General features: G+C 44.7%; 1 protein-coding gene across 8 annotated transcripts in view; it reads right to left on the minus strand.

The window, feature by feature from the left end:
* Positions 1–23,388, minus strand: part of MAP4K3 (mitogen-activated protein kinase kinase kinase kinase 3) — a 1,115,786-nt gene that overhangs the window by 750,220 nt on the left and 342,178 nt on the right. For 5 of the 8 annotated variants that reach the window (XM_085612072.1, XM_085612070.1, XM_085612069.1 and 2 more), the window contains exon 13: positions 10,178–10,252. The exons of the other annotated variants lie outside the window; for them this stretch is intronic. In XM_085612072.1, the coding sequence (XP_085468198.1) occupies positions 10,178–10,252 (75 nt within the window). The remainder of the gene's footprint in view (positions 1–10,177; positions 10,253–23,388) is intronic. 8 annotated transcript variants of the gene reach the window in all.

Below are 23,388 nucleotides of genomic sequence, written 5' to 3' on the forward strand. Positions count from 1 at the left end.
TTAAAAGCTTCCACAAAATCAAGGGGGGGGGGGGGTTCCATCTCTCATTTGCAGTATTATAAACTGAGACACTGGCTGCTTCAACCCTCCAACTCACAATGGGCGACATGGCAACTCAACCCCTTCGAGACATTGGTGAGATCCTTCGATGGGGCTTGATCTCGCACACATACCAGGTGTTGCAACACCCCACCCCTGTTCACCCAGACAGTTATCAAGTACAGTGGCATGCAGATTCCACAGAGGGCATCTCACCAAAACAATGGGAGCAACTCTGGTGTGATATTCCTAGGATATACAGGGGCATAGCCCAGTATGACACTACCTATAAACTAATGACTAGGTGGTATTACACTTACAAATGCCTTCAGAGAAGCTTCCCCACTTATTCCCCCGACTGTTGGCGTTGCGAATCGGTGACTTCTTTTATATTTGGTGGTCTTGCCCCCCACTAACCCTATACTGGAAAGAAGTCCTGAGTCGCATTAAGAGTACCATAGGCTTCCCTCTCCCGAATTCAAATAACACTTTCATCCTTGGAGTTCGGCCCAGATGCTGTGTGCAGCTAAATAGTTACTTGACCTGCATTGGAAGAAACCCATGGCACCGCCAATTGCCCTATGGTTCTTACGCCTTGGGCATGTCATGGCTATGGAACTTTTATCATATAGGATAGCACACACTGAGCCCAAATTTGCATGCATCTGGCAGCCACAATTTACTATTTCTCAAAAAAGGCTTAATCCGGTTTTACACCACCCAGACTCAGGTTCCACCTTTTTGAGCACGCTTCCCCCGGACTCTGGAGCCAACACCCCACGGAGGGAGGACCGGACTTCTACTGCAAGTCTATTTTGACCTATACTTTTGTTGCATCGCTTGGTACTTTGCAGTGGTACTTTGCAAAGTTGGATGTCCGTCGCATGTCTCTTACTGTATTGCATTTACATGCCTTTCTGAATACCTTTTCTTTTTTTTTTTTTTTTTTTTAAGATTTGTAGTAAAAATAAAAGAAATAGAAAAACTAGCACCTACAAAATGAGCAGTGAAAACACACAAGGAATAACAACATACTCCAGGGTAAGGAAACGCAGAAGAAGAGGAGAAAGCTAATTAAAGTTACAAAATAAGAAGCAAGCAAAATAATGTACTTGTTAAGTCATTCAATAGTAAGGAACGTGTGGGATCTAGACCCATTGTAATTTAACCATATGTCTTCCAACAGACATAGCATGCGCTGTCTTAGGCGAGACCTAAAGTGTTTCACATTTGCAAATCAGGGCAGTTTTAAACTTGTAAAGACACGCTGAATAGGTGTTTTCAAAGCTATGGGAGACTACAGGGAAGTGTGCTTGCTGCAGGCAACGTTTCTGGTAACATCAAAGCAATCAACAGTAAAGACTGGCCCACCAAAGCCTAAAACAGGCCACAAGCAGCCAACAAAAGGACCCACACACTGCCTTGTCTCGCACTGCCAAATTACCATATAGGCCCGTTCAAACGTGCCATCACTTTATTTTTTTTGCAATAAAGATTAATGTTTTTACTCCTAAATTTATGTGTACATGCTCTTTTGTCACTGAATCTATTCACCAAAAATGTTGCTGCCATTGGCATTGTTATAATATTTTCACTCAATACAGCACAACGACTCAAATCCACAGGTATACCTTTGCATTTAATCAGCACAGGAAAATAGCAACAAACTAAAACAACCAGGTCTTCAAGAGATTTTTTGAAACTTTGGCAAAATCTGGACAGTTTGGGAGATGATACGCAAGTTGATTCCAAGAAGAGAGGACGGTGAAGGAGAAAGATCTTCAGCATAATTTGGAAGAGTGGGTGCGGGGAATGGTCATTAGCACTTTATCGCTAGATCCAAGAGTTCTAGCAGGACAGTAATGATGCAATTTATCCTTCAAGTAAGTGGGGGCTCTGCCCATCAAAGACTTTTGGGTGAGGCAGCAGATCTTAAAACAAGCATTGGCATAGCCAATATGTCTCGCCTTTGGGACCTTATAAGTGTTTTGCACGACCTATTAGCAAACCACCACAGCTTACTCTAGCCACACCTAAAAACTGAGACTCACAATGACTATTAAGATGTTTGGAGTGGGGAGTTTAAGCATGACTTAATACATCAAAAAGAAGTAGCAGCAATAGTCTGAACAGGAATCCCAAGAAGCGTTCGGGTGTTAAGAAGTGCGAATAACGAAGAGGCTTACCAGGAGGAAAGAAAGTTTACATAATTCTCTAAACAAAACGCATATATTGAGCAGAATTTAAACTCACAAAGTCAAAATGTACTGTGGAAAAAGTAGCACACCAGATTCAGAGCTGCGGGGAAGCAAACACACAGGGTCACAAGGCTGAATGTGGGATTCACAAGACGGACTCCTAAGGTGTGATGACAGCCCAGAGTCGGCAATGAAAACCAAACGTCACGGAGGCCGCAGCTTCCTGCAGCCGACATGTTCAAGCCATTCAGGAGGGAACATTCTTTTTATAGGAGTCACTGAACAAAGGCAAATGAAGGCAGGCTCGGAGAGTGAAGCGACAATCAATTCATGGAGCCAACTGGCAGACTGCACTTTGAAGCGAACCGAGCGAGTTCACAGCTAAATCAACCAAAGCACAACAGTGCTTAACAGCAACAAAACAGAAAAAAACACTCATTTCGGAAAGTGTTAAATCGACAAACGAACAGCCAGGCAATAATGTGTTTGTATGGCAGCATGCATAGGAAAGTTGCCCACCTAGCTATGAAAAGGCAGAGTTTAAAGAATGCCGACCTAAGATCGGCTAAAAGTGAAAATAAAACAGCAGTAGGCAGAGGAACAAGCTGGAAGGCAAGTAAGAGGAAATAAATAATAAACAAGGGAGGGCGAGGGTGAGACGGGGAGGGGAGCGAACACGTGTGCGGCCATGCTAATTGCAAACAGATGGCCCATGTGCGCCGCTGCTCACTCCCGCAAGGTGGATGCCAACACAAGCACGAGTGCTTGAAAAGAGCGGACCGATTTCTAAAGGTCATCTCCTAGAGCAACCCATGCGTGCTGCGCTAGGCTCGACCTACACAGTGCATTTCCTGACAGGAAGCCAATGTAGAGTTCTCAGAATAGGACTAAGGGAGAACCTGCCGGAAGGTTACAAACAAGGCGTGCAGCAGTGTTTTCCACCACCTGAAGTTCGGACAGCAAGGTGTCATTTGCAGCCATATGCAACGCGTTGCCATAGTCAAGCGATGTATGACTAGGGCCTGGACCAGAGTTCTCCTCGCAGAGGATGGTAATCAAGGAAATACTTTCCTCATTAGGTGCATGGTTGCAAAGCAAGCCCCACAGATATGGTCTTTCATAGATAGAACCTGATCTAGTTTAACGCCCAGATTTTTCACAGCTTGCCAGGGAGAGGGAGCAGCACTGAGTTCAGAGGGTTACCAGTCAAATGACAAGAGATTCTGGGTTTTGCCAAACAGCAATATCTCCATTTTATCGCTATTCAGTTGGAGACAATTTGCTGTCATCCAGTCAGCAATCCTTCTCATATAATCAATGAAGGGGTGATAACACCATGAAAATACTGTCCGAACGAGATAAGCTGGGTATCATCCGCATATGATTAAACATCAAAGCTAAAGGATTTAACAATCTGTACAAGAGGGGCTACGTAAATTTTAAATAACGTTAGGCTCAGAGATTAGCCCTGAGGCACTCCTTTGATGAAGGGCATGGTATGGGACTTAAATGAGCCCAGCATGATCATCTGTGCCCGGCTGTAGAGGAAGTCAGCAAGACACAATGGGGCACTGCCACAGATGCCAATCTCATGCAACCTGCACAACGGTATTTCGCAAGAAACAGTGTCAAAGGCTGCTGACAAATCCAACAGCAGGAGCATGGCAGGAGGGCCAGCATCTAAAGATAGGCGGGTGGTGTCTGTAACTGCCACCAACGCGGTTTCGATGCTGTGACCAGCTCTGAATCCAGATTGGGAAGAATCAAGAATTTTACAGTCCTGCAAAAATGTAATAAGCTGATTGTTGACCAGGCTTTTGAAAAGGTTTCCCAGTAGTGGGAGAAGTGAGATGGGGCGATAGTTGGATAAGCTGTTTGGGTCTGCATTGGATTGGTTTAATATTGGAGAGACCTGAGCAGCCTTTCTGACTACATATTCGCAGAGTCTAAGGATAAACTGAAGAGTGAAAAAATGGTAGGAGCAATCAAAGTCGAGTCTAGTTGAGTTCCCTGGAGGGCATAAGTCTGCAAGTGAACAAGATTTAGCTTAAGTCAAGAGCCGCTGAATTTGATCTAAAGTAAAAGGTTCAACCCTGTGTAGGTAAGGGTGAATTCAGCAGGGGTGCAAAGAGGTGGGTTCTGACAATCAGACTCTGCCAGTTGGGAAACATCTTGTCCTGTGACTTAAAACCACCTTGGATCACGGTTCATAAGCCACTATCAAATGTACAAAAAGAGTTTACAGCATATGATTCAAATAAACTTAGTTTATCAGTGAGACAACTCCAATTTTTTTAAAAATAACATTATCTAAAAACCTCCCATCTCTTACAGAAAACTTTTGTCTATCTCACTTTTTTAACCTTGATTAAATAATGTTAAGACCCTGAGGACGCAACATGAAAAATAATTAAGTTGCGAAACATAGGCTGGCCAAGTTAGAGGAAAAGCTTTGGTTTTGTCACCTCAAAAAAGCTGTTGAGAACCTGTAGGAAGCTGGCTCTGTATATACTATACTAAAGTGAGGTATAGTGTGCACAGAGTCCAGTGGAACCCCAAATGTAGGCAGAGGTAAAGTTAGATAGTATCTCACTTTCTATTTGTGGTAGGGTGGTCGAGCAGTAAGGCAGCATCAGAGGACAGTGTTAAGCATTTGTTGTACACACTCAGTCAGCAAATGAATTCACACACTCAAAGACAACTTCAGACCAATTGTTTTTGTATAAAAATATTCTTTTAGTTATTTTATATTCTAGAACCAAGCAAGACTGGCACAGGTAAGCAATAAATACTTTACAGTAGTAATGCAGTTTGTTAACGGTTTGAATTGTCATTGTATATGCACTTTGTTTTGACTTACAGTATGGTTGCAGAGAAATGCAATAAGTTTGTAAATACAGTACATAGACTTGAATGAGCCTTTCAGTAAAATAATAGGTAAGTTACTTTTTAGATTACTTTTCTTACTCAGAGTAGTATACCTGGAAACTACTCTGGGACATTTCCTTCTAAACAGGTAAGTAACATCGTTTTTTTTAAATAGTATAATTTTAAAGATTTTCTTTAGGTTTTCAAACTCCACACAACAACTTTTCAAGAAAAACAGTCAATGTTATCCTATGGAGGAAAATAGTGTCATCGGTTTTGAGGTAAGTATTTGGTAGTGGGAGCTGAGGTTCTAGGGGTAGACTCAGGGGTCCCCCAGGGTCAAGGATGCACTCTTGTTATACCATCAGTGGCACTAGGACGGCCGGGTGCTGGGGCCCAATGTTATCCAATGGGGGATAGGGGGCCTCTGGTTGACGGCTGCTGACAAGCAGGCCACTTGGTTGTGGGAGCAAAGCTCCTGGACTTTAGCTCAGGGCAAATGGGAAAACAAAGTAGCACTAAAGGTGTACCCTCAGCGGCACTATGTCGGCCGGGTGCAGGGTGCTGTTTCAACGTCGGGCACCCTGTTTGCAATGGGGAACCTCTGGTTTGCAAAGGCACTGCAGGCTTTGGGACGAAGGTCTTCTAGGTGCAACCACCACTCGAGAGGTAAGTTGGGAGGTTAGGGGTTGGTTAGGCACTATCGTTTTGGCCACCCAAGGCAGTGGGTGCAGGGGTGCCTTTTAGGGTCGGATCTTCATACCAGCTCCTGGTCGCGGTTGGGGGGACTTTCCAGATTTAGGCTGCAGGAGTCAGCTGGAGGCTTGAGGAAGGTCAGGGTCGCCAGATCTCGGGTTAGGATCGCGATGGGGACCTCCTCATGGTGTTGGCCCACTCGAGCTCGGGACATGGACGGCGGGTGCAGAGTGGGGCGGATCCGCGGTGTTCGGCCAGAACTGGAGGTTGCAGATGAACAAATCCAGTGTTCACGGAAGACACAGTCTTTGAGGTTGAAAGCAGGCAGGTCCTCCAGGGTTTTCAAGGTTGCTGGTTGCAGGACACCGGGATTTCGCAGGAGCAGGTTCGAGGTGGAGACAGACCGGTAGGGCTAGGGCCAAGTCAGTGTGTGTCTTCCTCTTGTTGGCTTACCGCACAGCTGTTCGGTCCTTCTTCTTGTAATTTCTTCTTGTCTGAGGAAGCAAGGTTCAGGGGTTCTCCTAAATACTAGATTTAGGGGCGTTACAGGTAGGTAAAAAGGTTGGGACGAATGGGTCCCTTCCCTGGGGTGGGTACACCCCCTATTATGCAACCCTCCAGCGGAAGGGGGTATGAGCCTGTCTCTGGTTGGCTGAGTCCCCCCATCTGCAAGATGGTGGGGACTGAGAGTTGTTCTTCACCTCACCTCCCCCACCAGAGGGGTGAAAGTGGCAGAGGTGGGCACACCTCTCTTCCTCACTTGTTTTTCCCACCGGTTCTCCCGCCCAAAGTGGGGGTCAGAACCAGTGGAGACCAGTTGCTGAAAGCAGCAAGTGGCCTGGGGAAACTCACAAAGGTGGCAAGCCTTTGAAGCTTCCCCTTCATGGAACCTGTCCATCTGGGGGGGAGGAGGCTTGGCACCTCGTCCCAGAATGTGCATTGTTTCAGGTCCCAGAGAGCAGCAGGCTCTCGACCCAGGGGTCCAGAAACAGGTCTGGTGGTGGCAGCTGAAATCAGCCACTCAGCCTGGACACTAGTGGTAGGTTAGTTTTCAGGGGGCATCTCTAGGATGCTCTCTGTGTGCATTTTTCATTAAATCACACACTGGCATCAGTGTGGGTTTAATGTGCTGAGAGGTTTGATACCAAACATCTCAGTTTTCAGTGTAGCCATTATGGTGCGGTGGAGTTCGGAATGACAACCTCACAGCACCATATACTCTTAATGGCAGCACTGCACTTACAATGTCTAAGAATGGACTTAAACACTGTAGGGGTACAGGGCTCATGCCCCCCCCCAGCATCACCACGGGTATAGTGCATCCAGCTAGAGGGGTGACTGGTCTATGCCAGGGCAGTGGGTTGTAGGCATGGCACACAGAGAAGTGTGCCATCTACACTCTTCACTTTGTTCTGCACCAAAACCTGCAGCGTGCAAAGGAAGTGTGTGAGTGTAATGGTACAGGACATCTAAGGGTGGCACAATAAGTGCTGCAGCTCTTGGAGGCCTTCTCTGGTCACAGTGCCCTGAGTACCTGTGGTACCATTTAACAGGGGCTGACCTGTGGCCACAGAGGCCAAATGGGCTTAGGTTTCAATGCAGTTTTAGGTAAAGAACATAGGCCCTGGGTACCTGATTAACAGGAGTCCAGGGCACACTCAGTGAAAGCATGTTAGCAATTCAGCAACAAGCATTGGCATTGCCAAAAGGTCTCACCTTTTGGACCTTATGAGTGTTTAGCCATGCAACAGTTGCATAACTAAACACTTATAAGGTCCCAAAAGCGAGACCTATTGGCTATGCCAATGCTTGTTTTAACTGCTGCAATCTATTGAAGCCTCACGGAGAACATCAAAGCAGCCGCGAAAGTGATCCCGATCAAACATCAAAGCGGCCACGCGGCCGCGAAAGTGAAAGTAATCGCAGTAAAGCGCCACGCGCGTTCCCGCGCACATGCACTGTAGCTCTATGCTGGCCTGGTAGCACTGGTCCCCCTGGCGACTGTGACCCCGAATCCGGCACACAAGGACCCACCTCGACGCTCCTGACGACGCCTGCAGCCTCAGAACCAAGGAGCCCCCCAACCGCGATCAACAGAGGATGAGATTTCCCGACACCAAAAGGCACCCCTGCACCCAGCGCCCTGCGGCCCACTGTGCCCAACTCCTGGGTACCTACCTTTCCTCCAACTACCCAACTTACCTTTTGAAGAATCTTCGTCCCCGAGCTTGCAGCCTTTGTTCGTTCTTGAGCTTCTCCATTGCAATCCATTGAGCGCCTGACGGCTCAAAAGCACCCCGCACCCAGCCGCCCAAGTGGCCCTGGCAGTGTAACTTCTACTCTAACCTACTTCCCCATTTGCCCTGAGCAAGTGACCAGGAACCCAGCTCCCACAGCCGCGTGGCCTGCTAGCCACCAACCACGGGCCCGCTGCCTCCCATAGGATAACATTGTGCCTACCTCACTGTGCACCGGACTGCCCCTGTACCGCTGAGGGTGTAACAACTGTACTTACCTGACCCTGGGAGACCCCCGAGTCTATGCCCAGCACCTTAACTCTGCCAGTCGAGTACTTACCCAAAAGTCGATAACTCACTTTTCTTCCATAGGGTAACATTGGCTGGTTTCACTTGGAAAGTGTGGAGTTTCTAAACTTTAAAATATTCACCTAAAATCAACCAAGTAACGAAATCGAAAATACTCACCTGCTATTCAGAGAGATCCCAGTGCTGGATCTTGGTGCCCAGCACTGACCCTGAAAAGTAATTACTAGCATACTTGCCGCTAACTCAATTTTCTCCCATAGAAAACCATTGACTGCTTTTTCTGTGAAATTTCTTCTAAGTGTCGATTTTTGCAAACTACAAATATTCTTTAAAAATCTTACCAACTGTGAAAACGTAATTACTTACCTGTTTTAGATAGATGTCCCAGTACTGAGTCTAGGAACGAGAACATATTTTGCCTGTAACTCGAATTTCCTTCCATAGGATAAGATTGCCTAGTTTTTGCTGAAAAAGCTTTTAAGTGTTGATTTTGCAAACTTACAAATATTCGTTAAAAATCGCCAGTATAACCTAAATGCATTCTCTCAACTGCTTACAGGTGGTACACTAGTGCTGGATCCAGGATCCAACACTGCGCTAGACCAAGTAACAACAACCCCACTTACCTGCTAAGTGAATTCCTCCCATAGGAGAAACTTTTTCTAATGAAATCACCAATGTTCTAAGTGTCAACTTTTAAAATACCAAAATATTGCTTAAAAATCACAACAGTAACTAAATCGTATTTATTCACCTGTTTCGAGGAACTGTCCCAGGACTGAATCTAGGATCCAGTCCTGGAGTTTGAAAAGTAATCCTAAAAGTAATCAATTGCATTTAACTTGAAATTTCCATTGAGCTCAATGTATTATTGTGTTTGAAATTTTGTTGCCTATTGCAACAAACTAACTATTGCATTCAAAAGTCAATTGCCTATCGCAAAGTATTTAAAGCATCTCATTCGGAGAAAGTATATTTTGATACCTATTGTTGGTTCTTAAATAAAACAACCATATATTTTTACATACAAACCATTGGCCTAGAATTCAGTTCTTGAGTGTGTGAGACCATTTGCAGACTGTGTATAACAAATGCTTTACACTGTCCTCTGATACTGCCTTACTGCTCGACCAAGCTACCACTTTAGAGAGTAAGGTTATATCTAACTTTAGCCTCTGCCAAACCTCTGGGGACTGTGGACTATGTACACACTGTACCTATTTGGGAACAGTATATACAGAGCCACTTTCCTACACTAGTGACTACATTATTTGGAAGAGTGTGATCTATCATTATCTGAACAGATATATTTTCGGTAGGCAAACAAATCAGGCTAAAGTTAAGCTCGATTTACTTTTCCTTTAACAGTAAGGCAGGTGACTGGGCAGGGAGATACTTTTCATGCCAAGTCAAAATTAAACTGACAGTGTTGGCCTCTTTAATTCGCTTCCTACTCTAAATTGTGAGTAAAAACCCTGTAAACTGGAACCAAATTCAGGTTGTAATCTAAGCCTTAAAAGATTTACTTATCTTTGAAGACAATGCATGTAAAATTGCAAAAATGTTATAAACACAAAAACATTTTGGTGGAACAGTGCAGCGAATACGGAAGAATAAACACATCCATGCCGAAAAGTATGTACTGCGTTTAACTCCAGATTATAAAATGTCCATGCAACAGCTTACATTAAATTATCGGACTCGAAATTGTGCGTAATTTTGCCATTGGTTTTAGAGGGCAGGGTTAATGCTAAAAAACAATCAAACAAACTTATTTAGGAGGCAAGCAAAGCACTATTAGATGAACCAGCTGACAGGTCAAATAAGTACCTTTGCTCGAACAGCAAAACGAGGGGCTCGCCGTGCTTGAGGAGATGCAGGAGAAAAGATCCCCACAAACACAAACTATTTTGAATGAAAAGGAAAACCAATGGACAAAAACAAAGGTGAAGGAAAGTAAGGACATTAGAAAAGTACATTGAAGGCTCTGGTTTTAATGAAGAAAAACTCAGAATTAAAAGCATACATCATAGTCGAGAAATAGCATGAGGCCCTTTTCTATTCATTTAAGCTTTACCAAGGTCTAAGACAGTGATACAAATGCTTGCTGCTTACAGAATTGCACTCTGGCACTAATCAGCCTTGACGCTAGGCACACAGATCGGAATTAAATTAATTTCAAAGTCAAGAAAATGTTAATAAATAATTAGCTTAAAATATGTAATATAGATTCAGCTAACACAGAGTTGCTAGGGGAAATAATCTTGACATACTGGTATTTGAGAAACTACTCAAGGAATTGTCTTATCAGATTATTGTTTCAATTGATTCTACTGACAGCTACTATTAGACAATAGCAAGAGAAGGCACAATTAAGTTATATGTGCATCACATATAGGCCTTTTTTCAAAACATTAGTTTTCTCTTCCTTGCATGCACTGCTGCTTAAAACATAATTCTGTGCACTATTCATGATTCTAGAATTTAAGAAGCACATTTTTAAGTTGCTGTTCAGAGGTAGGCAATGGAGCCTTGGACACTTGAACAGCTAACTTCATGTACTTGATTAAAAGCAAAAAAGTGCTAAAAGAACAACATTGGAAAGGATATTGCTGATATGTCTATATGGTACCTCTGGATATTTCCTATCAGTTTTTTAACAGCACTGATTACTTAGGAATCATATGAGTTTTGATGTATTGTAGAATACGTCGAAGGAGCATGCAAACATCTTGGGCCTGCCTTTAACCTAACTCAAACATCTTGTCCCCAACAAAGAAACTGTTTATCTACCACACCTAAACCACACTATCATAACACCACTTCTTAAAAAGCCACCTTCATTCTAACCATCAGCACCAAAAAAGGCCCTTCTTCAGACTCCGAACACAGGTAAGGCAATTCAGAAAATAAAGGTTTCCCAATTACAGGCGCAGTTTCACAGGTGGTGGTACTTTCTTCAACCACTACAGTTCAGCTTCCAGCCCAGCGCCTTCACTGATAACGATACTGATACAGGCATAAGTGCACCTTTCCACATGATTGTGACAAGATTCTGCTGCATTGTCTCTCAAAAGGGCATGATTCTTTGATTATTCTAAACCCTGATACACAGCATTCCTCTCTACCAAACTCAGCCAGTTAGTTAATAAAAGTAATTTCCTTTCAAAAGGAACACACATATCCAACCCTATTCAGCTGCTTATTCTAAACTTCACAAGCGACCATAACCTATTCAATCACTCATTTGCTGAAGGCTATCAGCTTGAACTACTCAACAAAAACAATAAAGCAAAAACTAGGCTTCAGCATATGCCTTTCTCTCTTCAAATCATGGATGGCCGACAGTGTCCTCAAACTCACAAGAGCCAAAACATTGTGCTTTAAAAAAGTGCACTGGATGGATCTGGTGTTGGGGGTAGTCCATGAGATCGGCTACAAACCTGCTGAACCCATTAGTCTATGCCATGAATCTGAGGGATAGCTGAGGAGAACCAGAAAGTCCCAGAAAATAACAGTCATTGTTGTCACAATAACTCTCCCATTCAATCCATATATAAGAAGTCAGACCACGTACCACTAACATGCCACATCCTTCTGAACAAGAAAGACAACGCTTCAATGAAATGGAGATTTAATGTCAACGTTATAAGGGAATCTGTACAGAGCAGACATATTAGAGAACACATCAGCAAAAACTTTGAGTGACATAAAGAGGGAATTTGTCTCCAAGGCCATGGACTTACGATATGTTCAAGTGGTCTGTAAGGAAAAGCAGTTAGCCATTACCTCCAACCTCAAAAGATTGTGCAATCTCCCAACTTGAGGCACGTAGATATTGAAGACACAGACCAGTTAACACTTTGAAATAGCACATAAATACCCCTGAAACTAGCCAGGCTAAGCCCACCATGTCTAGACAAACATTCTATGGAAAAGGAAACAAAGTAGTTAGAATCCGAAAGAATCAGCAGAATGCACATGAACAATAAGTCCTGTCTGAGGAAGGAGTTCCATCACAAGGAATATCAAGAGAAACAAGACTTTCCAACATATACCCACACTATCTCGATACCCACAAAAGGGTCGCTGAAAAATAGTGTAGGAGACTGAAACTGTCTAGAGCCACACAGAACGGACCAATATGTGGCGAGTTTCAAGGGATGAAGCAGGTAATCCGATAAAATAGGCATTATCTCCTGAACACAGACACATTGGTCCTGTGGGCCTTTCTTGAAGCACGCCAATCCACTTCAGGCTTGCACCTGATGAGGATGTGGATCCTTCTAATCACTAGAGGACTAGTAACTTTCGGATCACATCTGACACATACACCAAAGGGGACAGAGTGTCTTTTAATCATAAGGAATAGTTCAATCTTCAAAGAAATGAAATGACATGCTAAGCCGAGAATAGACACTGATTAATGCTCTATCAAATCTGTAGACTTGGAGCCACAATCGACAATTTGCTAAAAGAGCTCATACTACATTCAACAGAGGTTCATTAAAACTTAAGGTACAAATCCTATTATGGCCCAATAAAAATAAGCACAATCTATTTATCATTATATCTTGAAATTTGGATCGTACAAGGGACCAAGGAGGCTCTATGTGGTTATTTAGGGCCCAGAGTCCCCTTACATACAACAAACCTTTTGCTTGGTTCAGGTTTCAAAAACATTTTTGATCTAAAAAATGACATGAGGATGTAACCATGAGTTGCGTGTTGCCGGCACATTTGCACTGCAAACCCATTTTATATTCAGGTTCGTGTTTTCGAATTGAATGTGTACACGTGTTAAGGATTTCCTCAGGTTTACTATTAATCAAACTGGAATAGTGTACTTTTCATTTGACACTGCAGTGTTCCAGACCTGCAACTGCAAACATCTCCTTCTCCCTGTGACAGGACTTCTGCATACGTTATCTTCGTCCGGCTTGCAGAAATTCAAATATATCCCAAGCAGAAGTGAAGGCTCTGTGAATTCCCCCCTTTTGTGATTAATGTACATAGGTCGGTCAAACTGGCAAGGAGTAGCTGCCCTAAACAATACAACCATGTAAAATGCTGACACCCCGGAGCCTTGTGGGTTATGTTATGTTATGTTATTTGCACTTGTAGAGCGCGCGATTACCCTTGAGTGTCCTGGCGGTCACTTATCAAGTTACCGTCCCTGTGTTGCCTGCAGGCCCCGCTTCACTGTCTTACCTTCCTTTCTCCAGTGCCATTGTTTTCAATTGTTTCATTTGCACTATTTTGCAACAGTACTATTTCCACGCTCTTGTGCATGCCATGACGTGTGTGTTAGCATGTGTTAGCTCATTAAACCCTAACCTACTGGCTTAACCAATGCTTATTAATTTAGGTTGCTCAAACTGAAGACACTATTTTGCATGTCAAATCACATCATCACCAACATTTTCTCTCTAGCCCCTAATTCCATGGCTCCCCTAACACAGAACCATGGTGGTTTGATTGCTGTAAAAAGTCCTTGTTGCTCATGCTCAGCTAATTTTCCATAGACAGTGCCTGTGCAATTTAGTGGCATGCCCAAGCAAGGAAAACCCCATCTTATTTGAACTTTTCTTGTGTAGGGCTATGCCCTTGAAGAAAGACAATGATCAGGTCCTAAGTAATTCTTATCTCCCACGGATTTGCCATGTTCCCAGGGTCTTCAATTTCCATCTCATAATGATACGTATGTAGCCTACCTTGCATCCTACTGGCTACCTCACCTTCTGTAAAGATAGAAACCGAAAATATTCTTCATTAGCCTCTATGAATTTGTTATAATTATGATAGAAATTTAGAAACTGAATTAGTAGACTCTTAAAAATCTCTCGAAACAAGCCATTCCTTGCATGTGGCTCAGTAGCAGATATTTTCCTAGTTCCAAGAAGTAAAACAAACAGTAATTCAAGAGGCACATTTTGATAAGCTTAATAAAAAGAGGGGGAAAAACAGGCCAGTCTGACAACATACATTTCTCAAAAATCGATGATGAATGTTACTTTTTTAAATCCTTTACATGTTGTCTCCACTTAAATACCTACTCTATAACTTGATAACCTATTTGTCTCCCTACACTGTGTTGTAAAGTGTTTTCCATGCATTTGGATATTCAAATGCGGAGGAATTCCTCACCTTTTGAATGGCCACAGAGCCAGACCAGATTCAGATGATTTTTCCCCACAGCCCTTGCGTGCCAGTAGGTGGCATACTGCTTCTCCACATCGATCCTGCTCTGCACCGGTAGGGATGGCTGTAACTACATAAAGGCGTCTAAAGACCAACTATTCGTACCAGTGTGTAGAACTCTAAATTGAAACCTTTTAGAGGGAAAATAGTTAATTCAACAGAATCGGGAGGTGGGAGGTCAGTGAGGAATCTGTGGTCAGATGGAGTATCCACCAGAAAGAGCTTTAGCAAAGGTAAGTAACTTATTCTTCTGCTAAATACTTTTAACAGCATATTCCTTACAGTTAAGGTGGGTACCAAAGCAGTACCTCCCCCAGTGGGGGTCTGTGGAATGACTGTCCAATATGTTCAACAGGACCGAATGCCCAAATTCCCCTTCAGTCAAACTAGCTGTCCAGTCATTACAGCTTTATGACCATATGCACCGATACCCACGTAGCAGCCTGACAATTACTCAGGACACGCACACTGTGTGCTAGCACAGAAGCAGTAGCCTTAGCTCTGGGGGAGTAAGCCCTCAATCCCTCATTGGGCTGTTTCTTTGCTAGCACGTAGCAGATTTTGATGCAGAGACCTAGTCACCTAGTCACCTTGTTCTCTTCTACACGGTCTTACCTTCCTTTGTTCTAGAGAACCCCAAACACAGTCGTTTATCCACACAATAGCCTTTGGTTTGATCGATGTAAAAGCCCAGCACTCTTTGGGGATCCAATCAATGGAGTCTCTCCTCTTTCAAGGGGTTAGGTGGAGCAAAAGACATCGGTAGAATAATATACTAGCTGACGAGAAAGGAAGTAACATTTGGTAGAAAGGCTGCTCTAGTCTATGGCACCAATTTGGCCTCAAAGGAGGTGGTGCTGTACAGAAAGAGTTTAAAGCTCCCTCACACATTGACCTGACGTGATCGCAATAAGGAAAACGGTCTTCAGAGTAAAGAGAGGAAGGTGCAGCTGAGCAACAGTTAAAACTGAGTGCACATAAGGAAAGTAAGGACCAGATTAGGGGCCCAAGATTATGGAATCATAAGGAATCATGAACAGCTTTGGGGCAAACACGTGGAGAAAACCTTTCAGGAAATGCATCACAACAGGTGATTTGAACAAAGGATGCAGGAAGGTTGAAACGTCTGAAAGGAAACCTTTAGTAGTGTGAACAGCAAGTCAGTGCTGGGCTAAAGAAAAAACAAATAGCAACATATCTGATAGTTTGGCCTGCATTGCATACATCTTATGGGTGTTACACCTAGCCACAAATTTGTCCCATCAGCTGAGGTAAACAGATTTTGTAGATGGCCATCTGGCTGCCAACACAATATTCACTAATTTGGGAGGTATATCATATGTAGTCAACTGCTGCTGTGCATTCTCCATGCATGGAGGTATATATTATCCACGCCAGTGTACAAGACCCTTGTATGCGGTTTCAAAGCTGATTGGAGGACAGATTCTCAAGAAAAGAAATTCCAGCTACCACTCTCCTGGACCAATCCAGAGCAATTAGTATGACTTGGGTACCCATCTTTCCTGATCTTCTTCAGAACCTGGGACTAGTGAGGTAGAGGTGGGAAGGCACACAGGAGTCCTGCGCTCCACTCTAAATAGAATGCGTCTTCACGAGAAAGAATTATTGGGAATACCAGCAAGCAAAAGATTTGAAATAGGCATCGCCGAGTGAGTTCATCTGCTAGCTGAAATACTATCAAGGAGATACCCTGATGATCCAGCCAGTTCCAGTGATGCAAAGCTTGCTGGAACAGAGTCCAGTAGCCCGCCCTGCCCTGCCCTGCTTGTTACAATTGCTGTTGTCTGTGAGGTCCTGAAAAAGCCTCCCCTTGATCGACTGTAGGAAGCTGTTAGACCTGTCAGTCTTAGGGTGATCTTCCCCCAAACCTTTTGCCTTGCCATTTTTTGCTGATCTTGTTTTTGTTGTCCTTAGGACTGTGCACTTTACCACTGCTAACCAGTGCTAAAGTGTGTGTGCTCTCTCCTTTAAACATGGTGAAATTGGCTTACACCCAACTTGCACATTAGATTTACTTGTAAGTCCCTAGTAAAATGGTAATGTATGTTTCCATCGACTATAAATTAAATGCTACTAGTGGACATAAAATACTTATAGTGACACACGCCTAGGTAGCTCTTTTAAGCATGTCTCAGGCCTGCCATTGCAGCCTGTGTGTACAGTTTTAAACTGCTATTTTAGCCTAGCAAAATAAACTTTTTTGTCAGACCTAAACCTTTTCTTTTCTTTTATACATACAAAGACCCCCTGGGTTTGGCCCTAAACAGCCCATAGGGCAGGGTGCACATGCACTTTTAACTTTTATATGTCCCAGTACTGAAAAACTCTTACATTTGTTTTTCATTGCTGCAATGCCCGCCTCTCCCATAGTATAACATTGAATTAACATATTACATTAAATAATAGATAACTTTCAGTTGGGATCAGGTAGGAATGTCTAGTTTGGTGCCTAAAGTGTAATTTAAAACTGCTTTCATGCAAAGTCAGATTTTAAGTCACAATTATGAAAATGACACTTTTAGAAGTTAGCATTTTCTTGTCCCAGTCATTTGGTGCCTGCAGCCTTTATCTTGGGTCATATGACTAGGTGTGGCTGGTAGATGGTCATTGTGTATTGTTGCCTGAGACAAAGGAGCATAGGTGGTGTCAGGGTGGGTCATTTCTGACATGAGGGGGAGAAGCTGTCACCTACCACACTTGCACACCACAAAAGCTCTGCCTGAGCACACTCACAAAGGGTTTGACACTTGTCTCTTGTAACCGCAGGCAAGCTGGTAACAGGGCAGGGAGGCAGGAATTTCTAAACATCTGTGGGAGTGGAAACCTACAGAATCTTCTCAAACTTCAAAGTGGGCACCAGGTATAAATAATGGACCGTCAGACCCAACTCTTCAGTACGTCTCTGGACCTGAGGAAGACTCAAAAGGACTGCAGTGCTTGTCTGCTGCAAGATGGACTGCTACTCTGCTGCTTGAGTGAAATGACTGGACCTGCATCTTGAACCTACGACCAGCAGACAGACTCCAAGGGCTGAGAGAGGTGCAGGGACAGATAAGACTTTAACCATCTGGAATCCAGCATCTGGACTCAGTCTACTGAGAGTCTTGCCCCCCCTACCCCCAGTGGAGCCAACCCTAGTCCTGGGTCCTTGAAAGCTGGCCTGAAGGTTGATTGCTAATCAAGCTGTGGTTCTGTGGGCAGAAATGATGCTGAGCAACATCTTGCAGCTCTGCTCTAGAACCGACAAGATGCATCCCCAACGCAGGAGCTTGCATAGCCCGCACTCTACTCGGAATTGCCACTGTACAACGCATCCTCAACGCAGGACTTCTCATTGCAAGACCCTCGTTGACTGCCTCCTCCATGATGACGCAGGACTCTGATCCACAGCCCTGTCGCTTTTTCGGAACCGCAGTTATGTGACGCATCTTCGATGCAGCACTTCGATTTGCAAGCCCCTCGTCAATGACATCCTGGACAACAAAGCAGGACCTCACATCGAAGCCTTGCAGCTCATCGAAACCGCTGTTTCATGATGCATCTTCAACGTGGGATCTTGCAACATTCCGCAACCAGGATTTAAGGTACTCTTGTTCAGCAAACTTAGCTTGGTCCCCGTATCTGGCCCACGCTCCATCGCAGTCAGCCTGAACTTGTAACGTTGTCTCAGTCTGGCACAACTAGATAACTACAATTGGCAGTTAGTGCTTCTAGGCACTATTATTTCTTAAAACTTTAAAAATGCACATCTCCGGCTCTACAGATTTCATTTTTGTTGATTTGGTGTCAAATAATGTATTCAATTTGGCTCATTTTTTTTTTTGATTGGTACCGGATTTTTCTTGTTTTGCGTTTTCACTTTATTATTGTTTGAAGTGCTGCATAAATACTTTACACATTGCCTCTCAGTTAAGACTACCTTTTTGTGCCAAGCTACCAAAGGGTTAAGCACAGGTTAATTTGGGGTTTACTTGTGACTTGTCCCTGACCGAAATTACGGTTGCTGCTTAAGTGCGGTTTCACAGTAACAGTAACTAACTTTCAAATAAAAGCCTTTCTTTCACCTCCAAGTGAATGGCCCACAGCGCCAGCAAACTGATGTGGTGAAGTCTCAGGCGGATACCAGAGTCCTAAAGTCTGCATCTCCCCTAGATGACTTTTCTAACCCAGCAATGATGCATCCGTCACCACTGTCATCTCTGGGTGGTGTAGGGAGAGAGGTCTGCCGCTGGTCTAATTGCAGTCATGCAGCCATCACTAGACATTTTGCAGTCTACTTCAAAACCTGAATGAATATGACAGGTTCCCAAGGTGCTGGGCCTCTGACACTTCACCTCACACTGCAGAGCTTGCATGTGCCATCTGCATGATAGACACGCAGGAGACGAGAAAACCAAGAGGCCTCAGAGCATTCCTCACTGAGATCCAGGATAGAGGTTGAAACGTCAGAATCATAGCCCAAATGACCTGGTCTCGTTGATCCTTAATCCACAGGTAAGGCTTGAAAATGCACTCCATCCGGAATGGCTCCCATGGAAGAGAGCCTTAGTAAAGTGGTGGTACTTTGACAGGTTCATCGTGAACCCGAACAATGTAAGGAGGTTTGAGTACATCTGGAGGTGATCTACAGCTGATTGTGGCAAACCTGCCGTCAATATTCAAATGATAAGGTAGGGGAAGACTGGTAACCCCAATCTCCGAAGATGGAGAGCGACCACTACCATCACCTTTTAACCAATCAGTTGATATGTAGAGCTCTACTTGTCACCCCTGAGGGTATCCTGGCACTGAAAGGGTCCATTTGATTAGCCAAATAGCCACGTCTTCAGGGACTTTCTGAACTCTGGAAAAGATGGGAATGTCATTGAGGAAAGAGTAGCTTGTTCCAGGTCTTCGATACTAGGTAGGAGAAGGAGAGACCGCCGTATCTGCTATGTCAGATGCGGGGGATGAGGGGAATTAGGGTTAGGGAAAGGGGCACGGAGCCCAGGTGTCTGGTACGCTGATGGAAGTTCAAGCGGTGGTTCAAGTTGGCGGGTCTGCAGTTGTGTAGGGCCTTGTATGCATGGGTCAGCATCTTGAATTGTCATCTTTCCTGAATAGGGAGCCAGTGGAGTTTCCCAAGGTAGGGGGTAATGCGAGTGTGTCTAGGGAGATTCAGGATGAGTCTGGATGCTGCATTCTGTATGGTCTGTAATCGTCAGAGGAGGTGAACTGCAATACCTACATAGAGAGCATTGCCATAGTCCAGTCGGCCGGAGATGAGGGCGTGGGTGATGGTGCATCTTGAGCTTTGGAGTAGCAATTTGAATATATTATAAAGCATGCAGAGGATGAAAAAGCAGGAGAAGGAGATAGAGTTGACCTGAGTCTAGAGTTGACCTGAGTCGTCATGGTTAGCTTGTCATCTAGTAGATGCCTGGGTTCCTAGAGTGGTCAGAGGGGGTAGGAGTAGGTCCGAGTTCCAAGGTCCACCATGATGTGTTCCATGGGGAGGTTTTGTTTCCGAAAATTAGTACCTCTGTCTTGTCTGTGTTGAACTTCAGACAGATGTCCCTACATCAGTTGGAGACATCAGTCATGCAATTGTGGAAGTTGGTCTTAGTGGTGTCTTTAGAGAGGGAGAAGATGAATTGTGTGTCATAGGCTTAGGATACGATGTTGCGTCCATGGATTTTGGCAATGCTGGTCACAGGTATCATAAGTGTTAAAGAGGATGGTGCTGAGCGAGGATCCTTGGAGTACTCCACAGATAATTTCATTGGGTTCGGAGGTGAATGAAGTTAAGGCAGACTTTTTGTGTTCTTCCGGTGAGCAAGGCAGCAATCCATACGAGAGCGGTTCATTGAATGACTATGTTGTGCAACCTTGTGATGAGTGTATATTGAGAGACCATATGGAAGGCTGCCGAGAGGTCTAGGAGGATCCGAGCCGCAGTCTCTTCTCAAACAAGTAGGGCTCAAATGTCTTGGGTAGCAGCGATGAGGGTTGTCTCGTGGTGAGTTTGCTGTGAAATCCAGATTGGGAGAAGTCGAGTAGGAGATTCCATTCCATATGTGAGGCGAGTTGTTGGTTGATGGATTTTTCTATTACTTTGGCCAGGAGCAGGGAGATCATTCTGGTAGTTGAGTTTGCTGGAGTCTTCCAATGGTTTCTTTAGTAGGGTGTTGACTTCTGAATGTTTCCAGTCCTCGGGGAAGGTGGCCATGGCAAGTGAGGTGTTGAACAAGGTGAACACCTGCATGGCACTGGTGAGGCCAAGAGAGAACACAGAAAACTGAAAAGGCTCATGGCCCACGTTGAATTGCAGGTACCGTCTGTGGGCTGAAAATGACAGATGTTCGTTCTGCAGGTCTACTGTCATCTCCAGTATCCTCGATCCAGGCCTTATAAAATATGAACCAGAGTGAGCATTCTTACTTTGTCCTTTTACAGGAAGAAATTGACGGATTGAACATCTAAAATTGGGGCACAGGTCTCTGCCCTTCTTTGCCACAAGTAAATATCAGAAGTAGCGCCCAGTTCCAATCTCCAAGGTCGGGACCCTTCCTATGGCTCCTCTGTCCAAAGGAGCCAGTACTTCCTACAGCAAAATGGACAAATTCTCGTCCAAATCCCAGTCAGATGAAGGTGGAGGATGAGAATGCAGCGGCACGGAAACAAATGAAAGGGCATAGTATTGTTGCACTATCTGCAGGACCCACCTGCCAGATGTTATTGCTTGCTACTTGTGGAGAAAAAGTCAGAGCCTGCCTCCCACGGTGTGGCTGTGTGCTGCTACGGGTAAACTAAAGCAGCTTGGAGGATTTTGACAGAGGAGCTGGGATCTAGTAGTCCCTGCGGCCTGCCACGATCCCAAAAGGACTGGGTGTCTGTTGTTGGGCCTTGACGCTGTCTGTAGGCAAAGTGCCTAGTGATGCATTCAAATGAACGAATTACTGTGGATACTACCTTGCGGGTGTACAGAACTCAACGGAGTATTCACTAGCTCTACTTTCTTTAAAGCCCTCGAGGGCAGAGTTGGCCTTCCGAAAAAGAGTCTAGGCTCATCAAAAGGCATATCCAAGCCAAGTGACATCTGAACGTCGCCTGAAAAGCCTGTGGATCGTATCCATGCATTAAGCTGGAGCATGCTAAGCAGCCTGTTGTGTCCAGGCCTGAACACACAACCTACTTAGCCACATCCTACTCGTGTGGTATGGTCCCTGTCAAATTAGCATAGAGTTCCTTCAGGACAGCTGGTAGAATTTTCGTGACTGAGTCCTTTGGCAGAAGTACTGTTTTATCAGAGTGAGACTGTACTGGGGCCAGATGCATCAGAAGCATGTCAGAATACGACTTGGGCTAAGGTCAATGCTGAGTCATACAGGACCAAAGAATCAACGTCCTCCTAGGGCATCGGCGCCGACACTGTTGCAACGGGCAAAGATAGTGCTGCCAGGTTTGGCGTTTCCTCCAAAGCCGGAGCTGAACCTAAAACATAATCGAGGGACACAGATGACGTCAATGGCAGACCCAAAAGAGGTAACCCGACTGGAGGCCACCTTGGATGAATGCAGCATGACAGCAAGATGGATGTAGCTACTAAGGTGTCAAAGATGTGGAGGATGGCCTGCTTAAATGCCTCAATATGTTGTGAATCACAAATTCAGGATATGTGGTGACCAGGACCAGAATGGGTACCTCAGAAGGTGGTCCGGATCAAAACAGGTGGGGGGGAGGGGGGCAACTCTGACCTGCTCACAGTACCCTCAGAGGGAGAGTGGCAAGGATGGAACAGGCCCGCTTGGAAATCTTGTGCTTTTTTTTTTTTTTTTTACTTAGAGTTACCCGAAGACTTGGATCGCAAAAATGACATTTCGTCAGACAGGCAGAAACTAGTCCATGTCCTCGACATGGAGCAGGGACGGATCTCACATGACGTGCAGTGTTGGTGCCATACACCTTGCCTTTGCAGTTGCGGATCGACTTGGGGTTCATCAGGGCACCCCGCCCCCCCCAACATGAACTGATCTGTGGCCCAAACCCAAACATCTGCGGCACACCTCATAGGCCTCTGTCACAGACAGTCCCTACTGGGCTCATAACCCCTGCAGTTTTAGCAGGGAATATGTTCTTTTGCACACTGGAAATAATCTGGACAAAAGCTTGTCAACTGATATGGAAAAACTAAGAGCTAGCACTGGATCCATGTACAACTGAGATGAAAGAAAGGGATTAACATCAGCGTGCTTAGGTGGCGCATATATGTCGGTTCACGTTGCCACTTCCAGGGTGGAGCGTATGTTATGTTAATGGGTGACTTATATAGCGCACGGCTACTCCAAGGAGTGTCCCGGCGCTTTCTGACCCATTACTGATAAAAGGAGAAAAGACAACAGAAACATAACAGAATTACTGATTAAAAAGCCAGGTTTTCAAGGCCTTTCTAAAGGCAAACAGGTTGGGAATGCGGCGGAGATCAACAGGAAGGGAGTTCCATAGTTTGGGGGCGAGATATTTAAAGGAACGTCCACCTATTCTGACTTTCCTAATGGGAGGCACCATTGCCAGGCCAAGACTTTCCGACCGGAGAGATCTGGTGGGTTTGTAGAAAGAAAGCCGTTTCTGAATGTAGGAGGCCCCCACCAAATGGAGTGCCTTATGGGCCAGTGTAAGAGCTTTGAATGTGATTCGCTTCTTGATCGGAAGCCAGTGAAGGGAGGAAAGCAACTCAGATGATCTGGCTTGCCGGGGTAGGCCGAAGATGGCTCTTGCCGCAGAATTATGTACAACCTGGAGTTTGTGCAAGAGATAATCCGGCAAACCCAGGTAGAGGA

This window comes from Triturus cristatus, chromosome 6, assembly GCF_964204655.1.
Source record: "Triturus cristatus chromosome 6, aTriCri1.1, whole genome shotgun sequence".
NCBI classification, from domain to species: Eukaryota; Metazoa; Chordata; class Amphibia; order Caudata; family Salamandridae; genus Triturus; species Triturus cristatus.